The 17,253-nt window shown below is 41.9% G+C and overlaps 1 protein-coding gene across 10 annotated transcripts in view; it reads left to right on the top strand.

The window, feature by feature from the left end:
* Positions 1 to 14,629, top strand: part of ZNF185 (zinc finger protein 185 with LIM domain) — a 78,106-nt gene extending 63,477 nt beyond the window's left edge. For 7 of the 10 annotated variants that reach the window (XM_075941212.2, XM_075941216.2, XM_075941215.2 and 4 more), the window contains 6 exons: positions 1,094 to 1,195; positions 8,366 to 8,434; positions 10,711 to 10,791; positions 11,221 to 11,323; positions 12,140 to 12,238; positions 13,097 to 14,628. In XM_075941212.2, the coding sequence (XP_075797327.2) occupies positions 1,094 to 1,195; positions 8,366 to 8,434; positions 10,711 to 10,791; positions 11,221 to 11,323; positions 12,140 to 12,238 (454 nt within the window). In that variant the 3' untranslated portion in view covers positions 13,097 to 14,628. Of the gene's footprint in view, positions 1 to 1,093; positions 1,196 to 8,365; positions 8,435 to 10,710; positions 10,792 to 11,220; positions 11,324 to 12,139; positions 12,239 to 13,096 lie in introns of all 10 variants that reach the window. The other 3 variants (XM_006111329.5, XM_075941213.2, XM_075941214.2) reach the window with 1 other exon arrangement.
* The last annotated feature ends 2,624 nt before the right edge of the window (positions 14,630 to 17,253 follow it).

Raw genomic sequence — 17,253 nt, forward strand, 5'->3', positions numbered from 1 at the left:
AAATCAAGTTAATTGGGTCACTACTCAATTCTATGAATGTGATGGCTTTTCTCCCATGAGAGATTTCAGACCAGCTGTGCCTCTCTCTCAACTCTCACCCTATTAGTGTAGTTCAAAGAGGTTTAATGGTCCCTACATTGGTGGATGGACCAGAACACCATATGTGGAGGTGTACTGTTTTTTTGCCCTCTTCCAGCCAAGACAATCAATACAGATGCCTCTCTGAAAGGGTGTGCTGCATGTCTTGGGGACTTGCAAACCAAAGCATTATGGACAGAATGAAAAGCAGCTCTTCATATCAATGTCTTTGAACTTTGAGCAGTTCATAAGGCTTGCACATCAAGGGCTTGTTAGTCCTGATACTAGCCAACAACATGACTGCAATCTACTGTGTAAACAGACAGAGAGAAACACACTCCAATAAGCTTTGCCAAGAGATGTTGAGACTCTGGGATATTTGGATCAAGGAAGGTGTTACTCTCATTGCTGCTCATTTGCCTTGTTTTGAGACCCAGTTCACACAATCTCTAAATTACTATTTTTTTGATATGCATATTTTTTCTCCATTTTCCACACAAGCTGTGGAGGAGATGGGCTTCTTGCTGTACGAGGGCCCCATGATATTCTAATGCAGAAGTCTCACAAAGAGTGTTTCTTTACACTCTAATTCCCCTGGTTAATTCCAGTGGCATGTTGCAAACCAAAATAACCTTCTAGAAGCTCCCCATCTAGAGACAGCAGCATTATTACACGATGTGCAGAGTACAATGAGCCCAATGTGAACATGACAAGGTAAGGAGCAAGGGAGTGTTTGCTGTTATGCCTCATACTTGTATCATCCTCTTCTAGTCTTGGTTTGTTCTCTAATAAAGACATTGTTGCAAAAGCCTGTTTCTTGACCAGTGGAAAGAGAGGGAGTTACAATAAGGTGGGTCAAAGCCTGTGGCGTCAGGCTATTAGGACATTAGCATGCAGCTACTTACCACTCTTTAAATAGCCTGGTTTGACCTCTTTCTCAGTGCACTGAATTGACTCTTGACTGGTTCAGATGCAAGTGTTTAAGGCTTTAATAGGCATTTTCTTCCTGTGTCAGGATTGCCCCAGATTATGAAGAGAGACCTTCAACTAGCGGAGAAACCAGTCAGGAGAGTCCTCAAGCCAGGAGGCACAAGGAGCTTGACCTCAACTCAGCAAGGTAAGGAGCCAGTGCAGTTAAACCCATGCTTGTTATCTTGGATGTTTCTTGTTTCCCCTGTTGTTTCCATGAACTAACACATACTCTCAATTAAATCCTGACCTCACTAGTGGCAGTGGCAAAACTCTGTATGATTGTATACATCTATTAATAATGACAAGAGAGCTGGGATTTTATTCTCTTAGTGTGCTTAATTGTGTTTAATTTCTTGGCACCAGTTTGGTCAGAACATCACTAAGAGTACTATTGAATGTTGCATATCATAGAATACTAGGATTGGAAGGGACCTTGAGAGGTCATCGAGTCCAGTCCCCTGCCCTCATGGCAAGACCAAATACTGTTTAGACCATCCCTGATAGACATTTATCTAACCTACTCTTAAATATCTCCAGAGATGGGGATTCCACAACCTCCCTGGGCAATTTATTCCAGTGTTTGACTACCCTGACAGTTAGGAACTTTTTCTTAATGTCCAACCTAAACCTTCCTTGCTGCAGTTTAAGCCCATTGCTTCTTGTTTTATCCTCAGAGGCCAAGATGAACAAGTTTTCTCTCTCCTCCTTATGACACCTTTTTAGATACCTGAAAACGGCTATCATGTCCCCCCTCAATCTTCGCTCTTCTAAACTAAACAAACCCAATTATTTCAGCCTTCCTTCATAGGTCATGTTCTCTAGACCTTTAATCATTCTCGTTGCTCTTCTCTGGACCCTCTCCAATTTCTCCACATCTTTCTTGAAATGCGGTGCCCAAAACTGGACATAATTCTCCAACTGAGACCTAACCAGCGCAGAGTAGAGCGGAAGGATGACTTCTCGTGTCTTGCTCACAACACACCTGTTAATGCATCCCGGAATCATATTTGCTTTTTTTGCAACAACATCACACTGCTGACTCATATTCAGCTTGTGGTCCACTCTAACCCGTAGATCCCTTTCTGCAGTACTCCTTTCTAGACACTCACTTCCCATTCTGTATGTGTGAAACTGATTGTTCCTTCCTAAGTGGAGCACTTTACATTTGTCTTTATTAAACTTCATCCTGTTTACCTCAGACCATTTCTCCAATTTGTCCAGATCATTTTGAATTATGACCCTATCCTCCAGAGCAATCGCAACCCCTCCCAGCTTGGTATCATCTGCAAACTTAATAAGCAAACTTTCAATGCCAATATCTGAATCGTTGATGAAGATATTGAAGAGAGCTGGTCCCAAAACAGACCCCTGCGGAACCCCACTTGTAATACCTTTCCATCAGGATTGAGAACCATTAATAACTACTCTGAGTACGGTTATCCAGCCAGTTATGCGCCCACCTTATAGTAGCCCCATCTAAGTTGTATTTGCCTAGTTTATTGATAAGAATATCATGTGAGACTGTATCAAACGCCTTACTAAAGACTAGGTATACCACATCCACCGCTTCTCCCTTATCCACAAGACTCGTTATCCTATCAAAGAAAGCTATCAGATTGGTTTGACACGATTTATTCTTTACAAATCCATGCTGGCTGTTACCTATCATCTTATTTTTTTCCAGATATTTGCAGATGAATTCCATAATTACCTGCTTCATTATCTTTCCTGGCACAGAAGTTAAACTGACTGGTCTGTAGTTTCCTGGGTTGTTCGTATTTCCCTTTTTATAGATGGGCACTATATTTGCCTCTTTCCAGTTTTCCATCTCTCCAGTTTTCCAGGATTTTTCAAAGATGATAGCTAAAGGCTCAAATACTTCCTTTGTCAGCTCCTGGAGTACTCGAGGATGCATTTCATCTGGCCCTGGTGACTTTCAGACATCTAGCTTTTCTAAGTAATGTTTAACGTATCCTTTTTTTATTTTAACTTCTAAACCTACCCCATTTCCACTAGCATTCACCATGATAAGCATCCTGTCACCATCAATCTTCTTGGTAAAAAGCAAAATAAAGAAGTCATTAAGCACCTCTCTCATTTCCAAGTCTCCTGTTATTGTTTCTGCCTCTTCACTGAGCAATGGGCGTACCCTGTCCTTGGTCTTTCTCTTGCTTTTAATAGATTTGTAGACTGTTTTCTTGTTATCCTTTATGTCTCTAGCTAGATTTAGTTCTTTTTGTGCCTTTGTCTTTCTAATCTTGCCCTGCATACTTGCATTATTTCCTTATATTCATCCTTTGTAATTTGACATAATTTCCACTTCTTATATGACCCCTTTTTGATTTTTAGAGCATGTAAGATCTCCTGGTTAAGACAGGGTTGTCTCTTGCCATACTTTCTATCTTTCCTGTGCAGTGGAATAGTTTGATTTCGGGCCCTTAATAATGTCCCTTTGGAAAAACTGCCAACTCTCTTCAGTTGTTTTTCCTCTTAGTTTTGCTTACCAGCTGTCTGAGTTTACTAAAATCTGCTTTCCTGGAATCCATTGTCTCTGTTTTGATGTTCTCCCTTCTACCATTCCTTAGAATAATGAATTCTATGATTTCATGATCACTTTCACTCAAGCTGCCTTCCACTTTCAAATTCTCAACCAGTTCCTCCCCCCTATCTGTTATAATCAAATCGAGAACAGCTTTCCCCCCCTCAGTAGCTTTCTCAACCTCCTGAAATAAAAAATGATCTCCAATGCAATCCAAGAACTTACTGGATAATCGGTGCCCGGTGCCCTGCTGTGTTAGTTTCCCAACATACTTCTGGATAGTTAAAGACCCCCATCACCTTTCTCCTGCCCTGTGCCTGTTTTGTCTCTCTGGGCTCTAAGATCTTTAGGGCCAATACTGCCTCTGGCTATGATTGCACAGAGTCTAGCAGAATGGGACCCTGGTCTTAGTTGTAGCCTGCAGGCATTTTGTAACATTAATAAATAGCAACAAAAAAATGCATGAGACATCCCCAGATTATGGGTTTCTCCTCACCACTCTGGCACAGTGCAATGTCAGTAGGTCAGTTTGGTATTCTGGAAATTTGCCTTATGTTACTGAGACTCAGGGGGAACTTGTTACAGTGCACAAAGCAAAGGAATCACATGTCCAAGTCAGAGAGCTGTTCATTTCTATAGCTCTGAATGGATACAGATTTATACCCAGAGGTGCAGAGAGCCTTGTCCACACAACTGCAGGGCTCTCCCTGGAACCATGTCAGCAAGAGGAGTAGAACATGGGGCTGCAGCTCCTAGGTGCCAGCATCCCATGCCAGCAGCTCCTGCATTGTGGCTGTACAACCCCCATTCCTGCCCCAGTAATAGGTAAAGGGATGGAGCTGTTGATGGCCATGGGTGAAGCTTCAGTCAGCTGCTTTGGAATGGGAGGCAGGAAGCAGAGTTGAGATTTTGACAAAGGCAGAGATAGGTCATAAGGTGATGTGATTACTCACGATCTGGAAAAAAATGATTGCCACTACTAGAGCCACTTGTACCTGCTGGGATGCATACGGCTGTCTTTAATCTAGATTAATTGTTCCTGGCAGATGCAAAGCAGGATGAGGCTATGATGTGTCCTCATCTACAAGATGTTTGGTGAAAACTTTTTGTTATTCCATTGGTGGGCTCCCCATATGCAACACAAAATCCACATTATACTATCTCTACAAAACCCATGATCAGTCATATTGGCTCCCATATTGGTACTGTGTGAACTTTTCTACAGTACTTCACAACATTTAAGACCCTACAAGCACAGCATGACATGTATTGTGAGTAGTGGGTCTTGAGAAGGGACTTCTAGAGGGGAGAGAGGTGACTAGCGAGGTCCCTCAAGGTTCTGTCTCTGACCAATCCTATTCAACTTATTTATAAATGATCTAGCGAAAGGGGTAAACAATGAGGTAGCAAAATTTGCAGATGATAACAAACTGCTCAAGATAGCTAAGACCAAAGCAGCCTATGAAGAGCTTCAAAAAGATCTCACCAAACGAAATGATTGGGCAACAAAATGGCAAATGAAATTTAATATTGATAAATGTAAAATAATGCACAATGGAAAAAATAATCCCAACTATACATACAATATGATGGGGACTAATTTAGCTACAGCTACTCAAGAGAGAGATCTTAAAGTCATTGTGGATAGTTCTCTGAAAATATCTACTCAATGTGTAGCAGCTGTCAAAAAAGCAAACAAAATGTTAGGAATCATTACAAAGGGGACAGAGAACAAGACAGAGAATATCTTATTGCCTTTATATAAAACTATGGTGTGCCCACATCTTGAACACTGTGTATTGATGTCATCGTCTCATCTCAAAAAAGATACATTGGCATTGGTAAAAGTTCAGAAAAGGGCAACAAAAATGATTAGAGGTTTGGAATGGGTCCCATATGAAGAGAGATTAAAAAGACTGGGAGTTTTCCGCTTCGAAAAGAGGAGACTAAGGGGAGATATGATAGAGGTCTATAAACTCATGACTGGTATGGAAAAAGTGAATAGGGAAAAGTTATTTACTTATTCCTATAGTATAAGAACCAGTGGTTACCAAATGAAATTAATAGGCAGCAGGTTTAAAACAAACAAAAGGAATTTCTTCTTCATTCAGAGCACGGTCAACCTGTGGAACTCCTTGCCAGAGGATACGTTGAAGGCTAGAATTTTAACAGGGTTCAAAAGAGAGCTATATAGATTAATGGAGGTTAGGTCCATCAAAGGCTATTAGGCAGGATGTGTAGGAATGGTGTCCCTAGCCTCTGTTTGTCTGTAAATGGATGACAGGAGAGGGATCACATGATCATGTGTTCCCTCCCTCTGGGTCATCTGGTATTGGCCATTGTTGACAGACACAATACTAGGCTAAATGGACCTTTGGTCTGACCCAGTATGGCCATTCTTACGTTCTTATGATGTTCTTATGTTCCTGTGGGTATGAACATCAAGTGTGGAATTCCTAGATATCCTAGAACTACAGAGTCTGACACTAAACAGGATTCTTCTAAGGCAGATTAGTTATGCTCCATACAGGTTGGTAGGCATGGCTATTTCTGGTAACATCTTAACAATCATGGTCCACTCTGTTCTCTGTGGGCACTTTTGGTTCCACTGCATTCTTTTTCTATGGATAAAAGTTTGTGCCAAGGATGCTGGCGAGGTAGTTCCCTTCCATCTCCTGTTGTACAGAACGTTATGTGCCAGTTGTCCACCTAGCCATGGCGCTCTCATCTCAGAGAAAGCTACATGATTCTGTATGACCTTTGGTCTTTTGTAGACCCTCCATTTGCTGTGCTGGCCAAGCATTAATCTTCTGAGAAGCGCTGCCTCTTTCTAAGCTGTTGTGTGTGCCAGGTTTGGGAAGGAACAAGCACCTATCTTACCTGTAACAAAATATCAATCAGGATGTTATTTTATGCAATGGAGGAACTTCATAGTGTGTCACATCCTTGAAACAATGTCATTGTTTTCGTGCTTATCCATTCTCCCCTAGCATGCAGACCTGGCATCTGTTGTGATTCAGGTTTCAGGTGTCTGTAGCCTTTTTCCCCCTCATACATGCTTCCCTCAACTACAAGTGAGAGAGTCTCCATGTCAGTCGCCAGCTCTCAGCACCCCAGTCCATCAACCATGGGACACAAGTCCAGTGCCAGCAGGGCAAGGTACAGAGTGGAGGAAATTTACTTTTGTTTGTTGTTCTGAGTAATTCTCCTGTTCTCATGCACAGATCTTCACTAAGAGCAGAATCCTGGGCTTGATGCCTGTGAATGGCTCCTGCTTCAGTGAAATGGGAGCCTTCTGGATATACACCGTGTTTAAGTGTTGTGGTGCTAGGCATCATAGAGACAGAAGATAAAGCTAGAATTTGGCTCACTGAGTAGACTTCCCCTGTTCTGTTTCATGTAGCTGATGAATACCTTATGAGCTCTGGAATATGGAATGACATCATGCAGCTTGCAAACTTTTCTGCCCTGTTCTTTTAGCCCCAGATTGGAAGGCTCTGATTCCATTTGGGTCACAGGCCATCTGACAAGCTGGACTCATTTCTGAGGAGGGGTAATTCTAAAAAGACATAGCATAGCCTAGGCAAGACCAAAATACACCCACAGTGGAGCACTGAAGCATATAGACCACCTTAGCTTCACTGTGGAAGCTGGTTGGCCTGCAAGGACCACGGTGCCCTAGTCAGATAAATGGGGTATTGCATGCTGGCACTTAGTCTCCACAGGCTGCATCTTAAAGCTGTAATTGGTCCATTTGATGCAAATTAGCTGTAGCTTTCAAGCTCCTTGCTAAGTTGTCAAATTGGGCGTCTGTTCACTAGTGTGGCAGTGCCCTGTACTCACTGCCACACTGTCTATGACAATTGCTGGGCAAGCAGAGACTGCTCATCTGAGGTGCTTGCTCTGGAAAGTCTATGAAAAAGAAAAAGGCTCTGTTTGTCTTTCCTTAGCTTAATTTGATGATCGAAGAAAGGGTTAGTCATAGCCGCAAAGATAGCTATGAAAATGAATTGTGGAGAAAGAAGAGTTGCATAAACTTGGCTTCAGAGGAGCTCGTTCTCACAGGCTCTGACAGTGTGCTGGCAAGCAAGGTGACTTGTGCAGGGGTGGCTTGTGACAGGTGCAGACAGATGGGGGGCAGGTCACTTTGAAGAAAGCATTACAAAGTGGGAGGCGGGACAAGTGCAAGGAGATTCAGCTTCCTGATCTTCAAGGAAAAACAGCACAAAGGATAACAATCAATTGGCAAGGTCACTGAGTATCACTATAGAAGGGTTTTAATGTTGCAGGACAAAGAGAATGAGAGATAGGTAATGATTATTACATCCTGAGATTATTGGAAATGGTCAAACTGAATATAAATTAAGATTCAGTGATAATCCAATAGCACTTGCATCCCACTTTCTCTCTCTAATGCACATGCGTGTGTGCGCACCTACCCACACATATATATACACACACACACAGAGGATACGGCTACACTGCGGGAGGGGGGCTCAAAGAAGGTATGCAAATTGTGCTTGCATTTGCATACCACCTTCTTTTTTTTTTCCGGAAGAGTATTTTCCAAAATGTGGGGGGGGGGGGGGGGGGAACTCCTCTTTCGAAAGCTTGTAAACATCGTTTTAGGAGGAATAAGGGGGCAAGCGCAATTTGCATACCTTCTTCAGAAAAAACCCCACAGTGTAGCTGTACCAACAGTCTCTCTCACTTTTCCACACTTCCATTAGTTCCTCTAATGTGAATGTTTCTGTTACTGTCTCCATCCTTCTCTAGCAAAGGGATCCTCTTTGTGAAGGAATATGTGAACAGCCGTGAATTATCTTCCACTCCACACTACAGCAGGTATGGCTCACTCCACAGTGAAGATGCAGAACTGAGTCTATTAGGGTTAGAGGAAAGAAACAGTCACACTGAAATTCCCAAACCTCAGTGTGTGATGCTGTTGGGCTTCATTGCATGTTTGCAAAAGTGGTTGTATTTGGTGAGAAAATATTTTTGTGGGTTTTCTGTCAAAAATATGCGTATTTTGATTGAAAATTATCTATGTTCAAGACAAAACTCACAGTGGCTGTGTCTAGACTGGCAAGTTTTTCCACAAAAGCAAGTGCTTTTGTGGAAAAACTTGCCAGCTGTCTACATTGGCCCCTTGAATTTCCACAAGAACACTGACTTCCTACTGTCTGAAATCCGTGCTTCTTACGGAAATACTATGCTGCTCCCGTTCGGGCAAAAGTCCCTTTTGCGCAAAAGGGGCCAGTGTAGACAGCTCAGATTTGTTTTGCGCAAAAAAGCCCCGATCGCGAAAATGGTCCATAAAAGTGCTTTTGCAGAAAAGCGTCCGTGCCAATCTAGACGCTCTTTTCTGCAAATGCTTTTAACGAAAAACGTTTCCATTAAAAGCATTTGCAGAAAATCATTCCAGTCTAGACGTAGCCCAGTGTGTTTTAAATTTTGTTTAAAGTTGGTGAAGTTATTCCAGATTCTCACCACTATAATTGAGAGCAGCATTTGACTTTCTTTGCTTTCTGTTCATGTTCATCTGGTAAACATTAACACCTTGCTAAAATGCATACGTGCCATGCTCACCTCAAAAAAGATATTTTGGCCTTGGAAAGGGTTCAGAGAAGGGCAACTAAAATGATTAGGGGTTTGGAACGGGTCCCATATGAAGAGAGGTTAAAGCGACTGGGACTTTTCAGTTTAGAAAAGACGAGACTGAGGGGGGACATGATAGAGGTATTTAAAATCAAGAGTGGTGTGGAGAGGGCGGATAAAGAAAAGTTATTTATTAGTTCCCATAATAGAAGAACTAGAGGACACCAAATGAAATTAATGGGTAGCAGGTTTAAAACTAATAAAAGAAAGTTCTTCACACAGTATGTAGTTAATCTGTGGAACTCCTTGCCAGAGGAGGCTGTGAAGGCTAGGACTATAACAGAGTTTAAAGAGAAGCTAGATAATTTCATGGAGGTTAGGTCCATAAAAGGCTATTAGCCAGGGGATAGAAATGGTGTCCCTGGCCTCTGTTTGTCAGAGGCTGGAGAAGAATGGCAGGAGACAAATTGCTTGATAATTGTCTTCGGTCCACCCTCTCTGGGGCACCTGGTGCTGGCCACTGTCAGTAGACAGGCTACTGGGCTAGTTGGACCTTTGGTCTGACCCAGTACGGCTGTTCCTATGTGCTTTTGTCCTCACTCAGGACAGCACTAGAATGTATAACTCCCTGTCCACAGCAATGTTACTTTTGTCAGTTTCTAGCTATTCTGATCTCAAAAGCAGGCCTTAGTAACTTCAAGATGTGCTTTTATATTTGGAATATCTGTATTTCTATTTGTAGTTCTAATTCAATTGCATTTAAGAAAGTAAACAAATGTGAAGGTCACTGGGGCAAGAATTGAATCTTTTGTCTGTGGAGTGCTGATCTCATAGCATTGGTATTGGCAGATATACTATAATCAGTAGTAATGATATCCTAACCTAAAGTGTTATTAGGATGCCATGTGTGAAATTGTGGCTCCACTGATATCAGTGGGAGTTTTTTCATGGGCTTCAGTGGAGCCAGAATTTCACCTGCCCAGGGCCTATGCAAATGAGTTAGTGGTCTCAGAATGTATCTATCCAGCAAAAACTGTGCCCAAGCCAGCCTGTCTGAGCTATGCTGATTCCAGTTACGGTAAGTAACAATAGAAGTGAAGGCAGCACAGTATGAGCTTCAGTGTGGGTCATATTGGCTTGGCACCAGCCTTCGTGCTTGCCCATTCTGAGGCCCACACTGTGCAGTCTTTTCTATAGTTATCCACCTCGTTGGATTCAAGCTAGCTGGGTAAGCCAGCCTGTGCGCAGCTTCTACTGTAGACATTCCCTCTGCCCAGTTCACAAAAGCATATACCTTGGTTAGCAGCCTTGTTATCATACTTAGTAGGAACTCACTTTTCAGAAAATGTCAGTTGTTATTTAATAGGCTAGGGGTGACCCTCCTGTTGGAGAAGAGGCACCTGGGAAGTTGGTCTGCAGCACTGTGACCCAGTTAGAATTTTTGGATGCTCTGCACTGATTAATGTTTCCACTCCTATACATGACTGTCTAAGTAATGGTCCCTCCCTCCCTCTGTTCTGCAGTGGCAGTCTGGTTGATTTGTCTGAGAAAGAGAGAGCAAGCTACAGTAATGCCAGCTACCTGCACAGCAGTGCTGCCCCAAGGTAAAACAATTCCTTGCAGCAGAATGTTCCCAAAGGCACATTATACAGAAACGTTCTTTCAGGCGTTCCTATATACGCTCTTTTAGATCATATGCAGGTGTTCAGAAAAATAAGGCTCTTTTGTTTGGCTTCTTTGTAAAAAAAAGTTAGAAATGTCCAAGAAGAATAAAGCGCATCAGCCACAGAGTAACTGGGGGTGGTGTTGAAACCGCTTCCTGCTGCCATGCTGCGTTGGGATATTTACATAGGACTCTTTGTGTTTCAACTCTGGCAAACCTGCTACCTCACACATGCGTTTGTATTGACTTCTGGCACAGACAAGACATGTGGATAGTCGTCTTCTTTCATACTGTGTGGTAGTCTGGGACAGGAACGGTTTGTGTTCTTGAGGTGGTGTGATTCATGGGTCCTTTCTTGTCCAACCCACAGGTCATGTGAAGGAGTCTGCACTTACTGTGGCCGTGAGATCCGAGATTGCCCTAAAATAATGATAGAACATCTCAATGTTTACTGCCATGAATACTGCTTTAGGGTAAGGGACATTATTACTAAAGGTCATTCTCTACATGTTTTTATGTAATGGAGCTGGAGCGGGAGTCTTGTGGGAAACTGATTGTGGGCTGGGAAAGGGATCATAGGGTAATATTTGTTCAAATTTTGATATGAAAAAAATTAAGTGATACTTCATCTTGGAGTAGGAAGTCATGTGACCGCAGATTTTGAAAGTGCTCACAAAAATTATCTCCAGCCACTGTATAAACTAATTGTTGAACTAGAAGATCCTTTTGTTATCATGGTGATTTAACTGATTTTATAATCCAGTGAAATTAAACACCAAATTGACCATACAAGCAGTGATTGTCAAGCACTAGGTGGCTCAGAGGGTTTATAACAGTCGAAATGTTTTATAGCCAATAGTGACTGAAACTTGTTGATATCAGGTGAGTAATGTGAATTTAGTTGGTGGCCTTAATTCACAATTGACTGTTGTTTGCATCAAAAAGTCAATCCCCACAATTAGCAACCCAAGGAGAGAGGTTGAATTTTGGGTGTGTTATGGAGACTGACAGTCGCTTTCTTCCTGAAGTTGATATGCATTCCTCTGGGTTGACACACATTGAGGTGGGAAGGTGCATAAATGGAGCTTGTTGTGATATAGCTTGTTCTGTACTGTACAGAAGCAGAGGTTTTTAGTTTCCAGGGCCATTAATCCAGCAACTTTCACCAGCTTTAAGTTCATTTAAAAAATACAGAAATTGCCATCCATTTCTCAATTCTCTTCCTATATATGCATCTAAGTAGAGTTCTATAGTAGTAACCATCCAATCCACTGGTTTTGTTTCCATAGTGTGGGATTTGCCATAAGGCAATGGGTGACCTCCTGGATAAAATATTTATTCATCGTGACATTGTCCACTGTGACCAGTGCTATGAGAAGCTTTTCTAGGTGAGTGCCATGTTTTCCAGTGGTGGCATGACTGGATGGACACTAGTTCATGGAGAGCATAAAGAATGGCGAGTACACTGGCAGTTATAGGGTGGTCAACAGTTCTGCACATCTCATGTGCACAAGAATCTTCTTGACCCACGATGGAAGGCACTAAGCCCCAGCCATTGCATTGTTATTGCAAGTCCCTGATTTACAGAAATATATTGCTAGTTCAAAGGATCTGCATAACTGGGCAAGTCACTTCAGACATATTCTCTAGAAATGAAGAATTCTTGATCTCAGGTGGCCAAATCAAGCAGAAACCTGGCTTGATTAGTGAACAAAATGACATTTGCACATGGATCTCTTCTTCAGTATCAGCTGGACATAATATTCCTCCTGCTTTCCTGTAATAACCTGGGGTGCAGTGTTGCTGTGCACTGTTAAAGAGCTGCCCAATTCCCACTTAGATGTGGCAGCACTGCAGTGGTAGGTGAAATGATTCCTGCTTGTGAAGATTTGGGGGGGGGGGTTCAAAATAGTATGAAAAAGTCTAAATCTAAGAAACTGTGCTATAGTTTTTGCCAACCCTAAAGGAAATAGATTGATTTTGTTTGGTAGTTGCTAGCTTGAAATAAAAGGAGCAAACATAAGATAAAACGAGTGGCGTCTGACACTACAATAAGCTCAGAAATGGTTCTCTCTCTGATTATCTGTATACATGCTTCACTGCACACATGACTGCTGTACTGTCACTTTTGCTTAGATAAAACTAAGCATCTCACTCCTCCTAGGCTTATATCTGCTTTAGCTCTGTAAAGCCATTTTCTGTGTAGCACCCTGTTCTTGCACTCAACTTCTCTTCTTTGATCTTAGGTCTTGAAAAACTGAAGGAGCCAGTCTGTTGGAAGACTTCTTCAGCAATATGTATGGGATTGCATCCAGCAGTGCATGACTGGCTGACTAAGATACCAAATCTCCTGCTCCCCCTTTCCTGGAGTTATTTTCCTCTCACCATCTCATCACAATGGATGAGTTTAACATCCACTAGTTTATTTTGTCATCAGCACACAAGAGACGTGCCAACATTAAGAAGAAAAGGCAGTGTCCTCTGCAAAAAAGAAATGTCCTGATTTTTCAAAGCTTCTGAGTACTCCAGCTACCATTAACTTCAGTGGAATTTGTGGGTACTCAGCAACCAGGAAATCAGAAGCATATCTCTGAGGCTGATGTGCTAGGATTCTCTTTTATCTTCGCTTTTATTTGATTTTTATAGTAGGCACACATCTGCATCTGATGCCATCAGTCAGGCTGCCAATAGGTAATAGAGGTGTGAAAGCCCAAGCTTAGGGCCATGGAAATGTATCCAGGCTGAATCTAGCTGTAGGAGAGGCTTCATCTCCATATTCTGAGGGAAAATAACAATTGCTTCCCTCTTGTCTGCAATGGATTTTCTGAAGAACCTGGAGACTGGCTTTGCCTTAATTGCATGTCAGGTTCAGTTTCCCTTCTTTTCCTGTTCTTTTGGGGTTTCCTTTAGCAGCACACATGTCTGCTGCATGTTTTGAAGAACTTGCACATTTTTTCACTTGGAATTCTAGTTTAACTTTGAGTGCAGTGACTGATGTACACAATCACAAACTGAGGTGGTAACAAGAGTTGTACATAACTAAAAATAGGGATCTCAAGTAATTTTTAGCTCCCATATTCAGACTTTGAGAATTATGCCATTAAAATTGTTGATCAGCAAACCCTGAATACTTAGCCATCTTACTTTAAAATATAGCTCCAAGTATGGAGGAAAATATATTGTATTATCTTAGAAAGCAATAGAGCTAATACGGAGACAATAATTACCTATGAAACGCTTTATGTGCCCTGTGATAGGGGCTGACATGCATGCAAAAGCCCAGCAACGTAACCTTTTCTAGAGCACAGTGCTTCACAACCTCTTCTAGCAGTCGTGCTTATTAATCAGGCATGAGGGCATGATCCTAGGAGCACTCCCTAAGTAGAACTCCCATTGAAATCAGTAAGAGTTCTGCCCCTGGAACGCATGTAAGTTCTGACCTTAAAATTGTGGCTGTATCTGTGGCTTGGGGAACCAAGGCAACAATGAGGATTTGAGCAGGCACAGCTGAACATGAGGTGTCTCATGTTGGACACCTCAAAATTGAGGTACCCCAAATCACTGATCACTTTTGAAAATCTTGGCTTGAAGAACCTTGGGAATCACTGGAAGAGTAGCTAGGACAAGATAGTGATAGAAATGTAGCTGTGTTAGTCTGGTGTAGCTGAAACAAAATACAGGAATATGTAGCACTTTAAAGACTAACAAGATGGTTTATTAGAAGATGAGCTTTCGTGGGCCAGACCCACTTCCTCAGATCAAATAGTGGAGGAAAATAGTCACAACCATATATACCAAAGGATACAGTTAAAAAAAAGAACACACATGAAAAGAACAAATCAAATTTCAGAACAGAAGGGGGATGCGGGGGGGGGGGGGGAGGAAGGTAAATGTCTGTGAGCTAATGGTATTAGAGGTGATAATTGGGGAAGCTATCTTTGTAATGGGTAAGATAACTGGGGTCTTTGTTGAGACCCCGGCGTAGAGTGTCGAATTTTAGCATGAATGACAGTTCAGAGGATTCCCTTTCAAGTGCAGATTTAAAAGGCTTCGGAAGCAGGATGCAGGTAGTTAAGTCGTTGACAGTGTCCTTTCTGGTTGAAATGGCAAGAAACTGTTTTTTCTTTGTGATCCTGTCTAATATCTGTTTTGTGGGCATTGATCCTTTGGCGAAGTGTCTGAGACATTTGTCCAGTGTACAAAGCAGACGGACACTTTCAGCACATGATAGCATAAATTATATTTCTGGATGCGCAGGAATATGTGTTCTTGATCTTATAACTCTCTTGGTTAGGTCCAATAATGGTATCAGCAGAGTGAATATGTGGACAAAGCTGGCAACGGGGTTTGTTGCAAGGGAAGGTACCGGGGTTGGTATTAGTGTGGTGTGTCCTGCGGTTGTTGGTAAGAATCATCTTTACCTCCTCCCCTCCTCTCCCCGCGCATCCCCCTTCTGTTCCGAAATTTGATTTGTCCTTTTCATATGTGTTCTTTTTTTTAATTGTATCCTTTGGTATATATGGTTGTGACTCTTTTCTTCCACAATTTGATTTGAGGAAGTGGGTCTGGCCCACGAAAGCTCATCATCTAATAAACCATCTTGTTAGTCTTTAAACTGCTACATAGCCCTGTATTTTGTTAGGACAAGATAGATATCTTTGGGGCACTATTTGTTGCAAGACTGCTGTTGCAAGTCTGGCACTCCCAGCCTCAAGGGATTATTTAAAATACACCACCATTACACTACTATTTGTGCACTTTTGCAGAAGATACACACAGATAATTGTTAACTATATTCAATAGTTCTCTGCCGTTGGATATGCTCTTGCAAAGCATTGCAGAATAAGCTTCAATTCATTATATTTTTTGCTTCATTGTTGTTGATTGCTCTGTAGCACCTATTTAACCACTATGTACAATTCTAATAAATACCGAGGCATTACAAGTGTCATACTGTAAACATGTTCTTATTGCCAACTGGAGTCATTTGGTTTGGTAGACTGTGTGATTGTTTTTTCCTGATGGCCTTAGGCTATTAACATCAGTAAAGACGCTAGATACTTTCTAATGGATTAGGGTTTGGGGAAAAGGCAGACTGGTGAGAACTGGGGGCAAAAGCCTTGCAAACAGCTTAAAGCTGGATGGGCTACTGCTGTCCAAACCAACTGCTGCTGCATATGAGAAGGGAGTCTAAATTAGAAGCTCCTGTTCCAGTTATTTCAAGAGGGTGAGAGATTCTTCATTTGAAAAATTCTCCAGCATTTAGAAATGAGCACCAATGTGTCTTCTCACATGACGTTCTCCATGAGGCCCTGCAGACACTGCTTATTTGCTCTCTGAAGAGTTCCCTGAGACCAACGGTGATCCTTTCTCTCTCTCTCTCTCTCTCTCTCTTTTTCTTCTTCTTCTTTTTCTTTTGCCAAGGTCCAGAGATGATTATGATGATGATGATAAATAAAATATTCTGAGTCTGTACAAAAGTGTCTGTGGTCTGGATTTGGCCACAGACTACCCCTGCCTGGGACAATTATAAATCATAGATGTGTAGAGCACTAAGGGACTTCAAAAAGCCATCCAGTTCAGCCCTCACACTCGGGCACAACCAAGCATGCTTCTGTGGTCCTGGGAGCTTTCCATGAGATGGTGCTTATGTGTAGAGCTGCTCAGAATTTTCCAGTTTTAGTTTTTTTTCTATTTCCCTGCCCTAATTTTTTTATAAAAATAAAATCTCACCTATTTTCACCAAAACATTTTCAGCCAGCTAGATACTAGATACTATAGCTGATAGAATTTGTTTTCCTAAAAATTCATCAAAAATTTTTTAAAACAGTATAAAATGTCAAAAAAATTATTTTAAACTGCTTTTTCAGTTAACTCTACTCATTAGTTCCCAGCATGTTCCATCAGATATGGCTTCTGCATTTTCAGGGACATGCTGGTTAGCAGGACCGAGCTCTTCATTGGTGTGTGCTCTGCTTGGGAGTGGTAACTGAAAACATGAATGCATGTTATGTATTGATACACTGAGAGCTGCTGTAAATTCTCACCAAAAAGCATTTTGCCAAAACAAAAGACCCAAAGAGACACTGTTGTAAGTGACATTGTATCTGGATGACCTGGAGGTCCATTTAGCAAAGTACATTCACTCCCCATGTCAGGAATAAATTACAGAGAAGCATTTCACATAGGGAGGGAGTGGGGAACACAGCTGACAGATCAGGAGGCTTTCTAGTTAAAGCAGGAGAAATCGGAGTTAGAAGACCTGGATTCTATTTCTGATTGTTTTGGGGGTCATGCTACCTGATCTGCAGGCAGAAGAGACCCTCTGCATGTGCATTTCTCCTCTCCCATGCGGATACTAAGTCAAACTTTAACGTTCTTCTGACCCTAAAGAGCCCCCATT

The sequence above is a fragment of the Pelodiscus sinensis genome, chromosome 13 (assembly GCF_052426305.1).
Source record: "Pelodiscus sinensis isolate ZL-2025 chromosome 13, ASM5242630v1, whole genome shotgun sequence".
Classification (NCBI taxonomy): Eukaryota; Metazoa; Chordata; order Testudines; family Trionychidae; genus Pelodiscus; species Pelodiscus sinensis.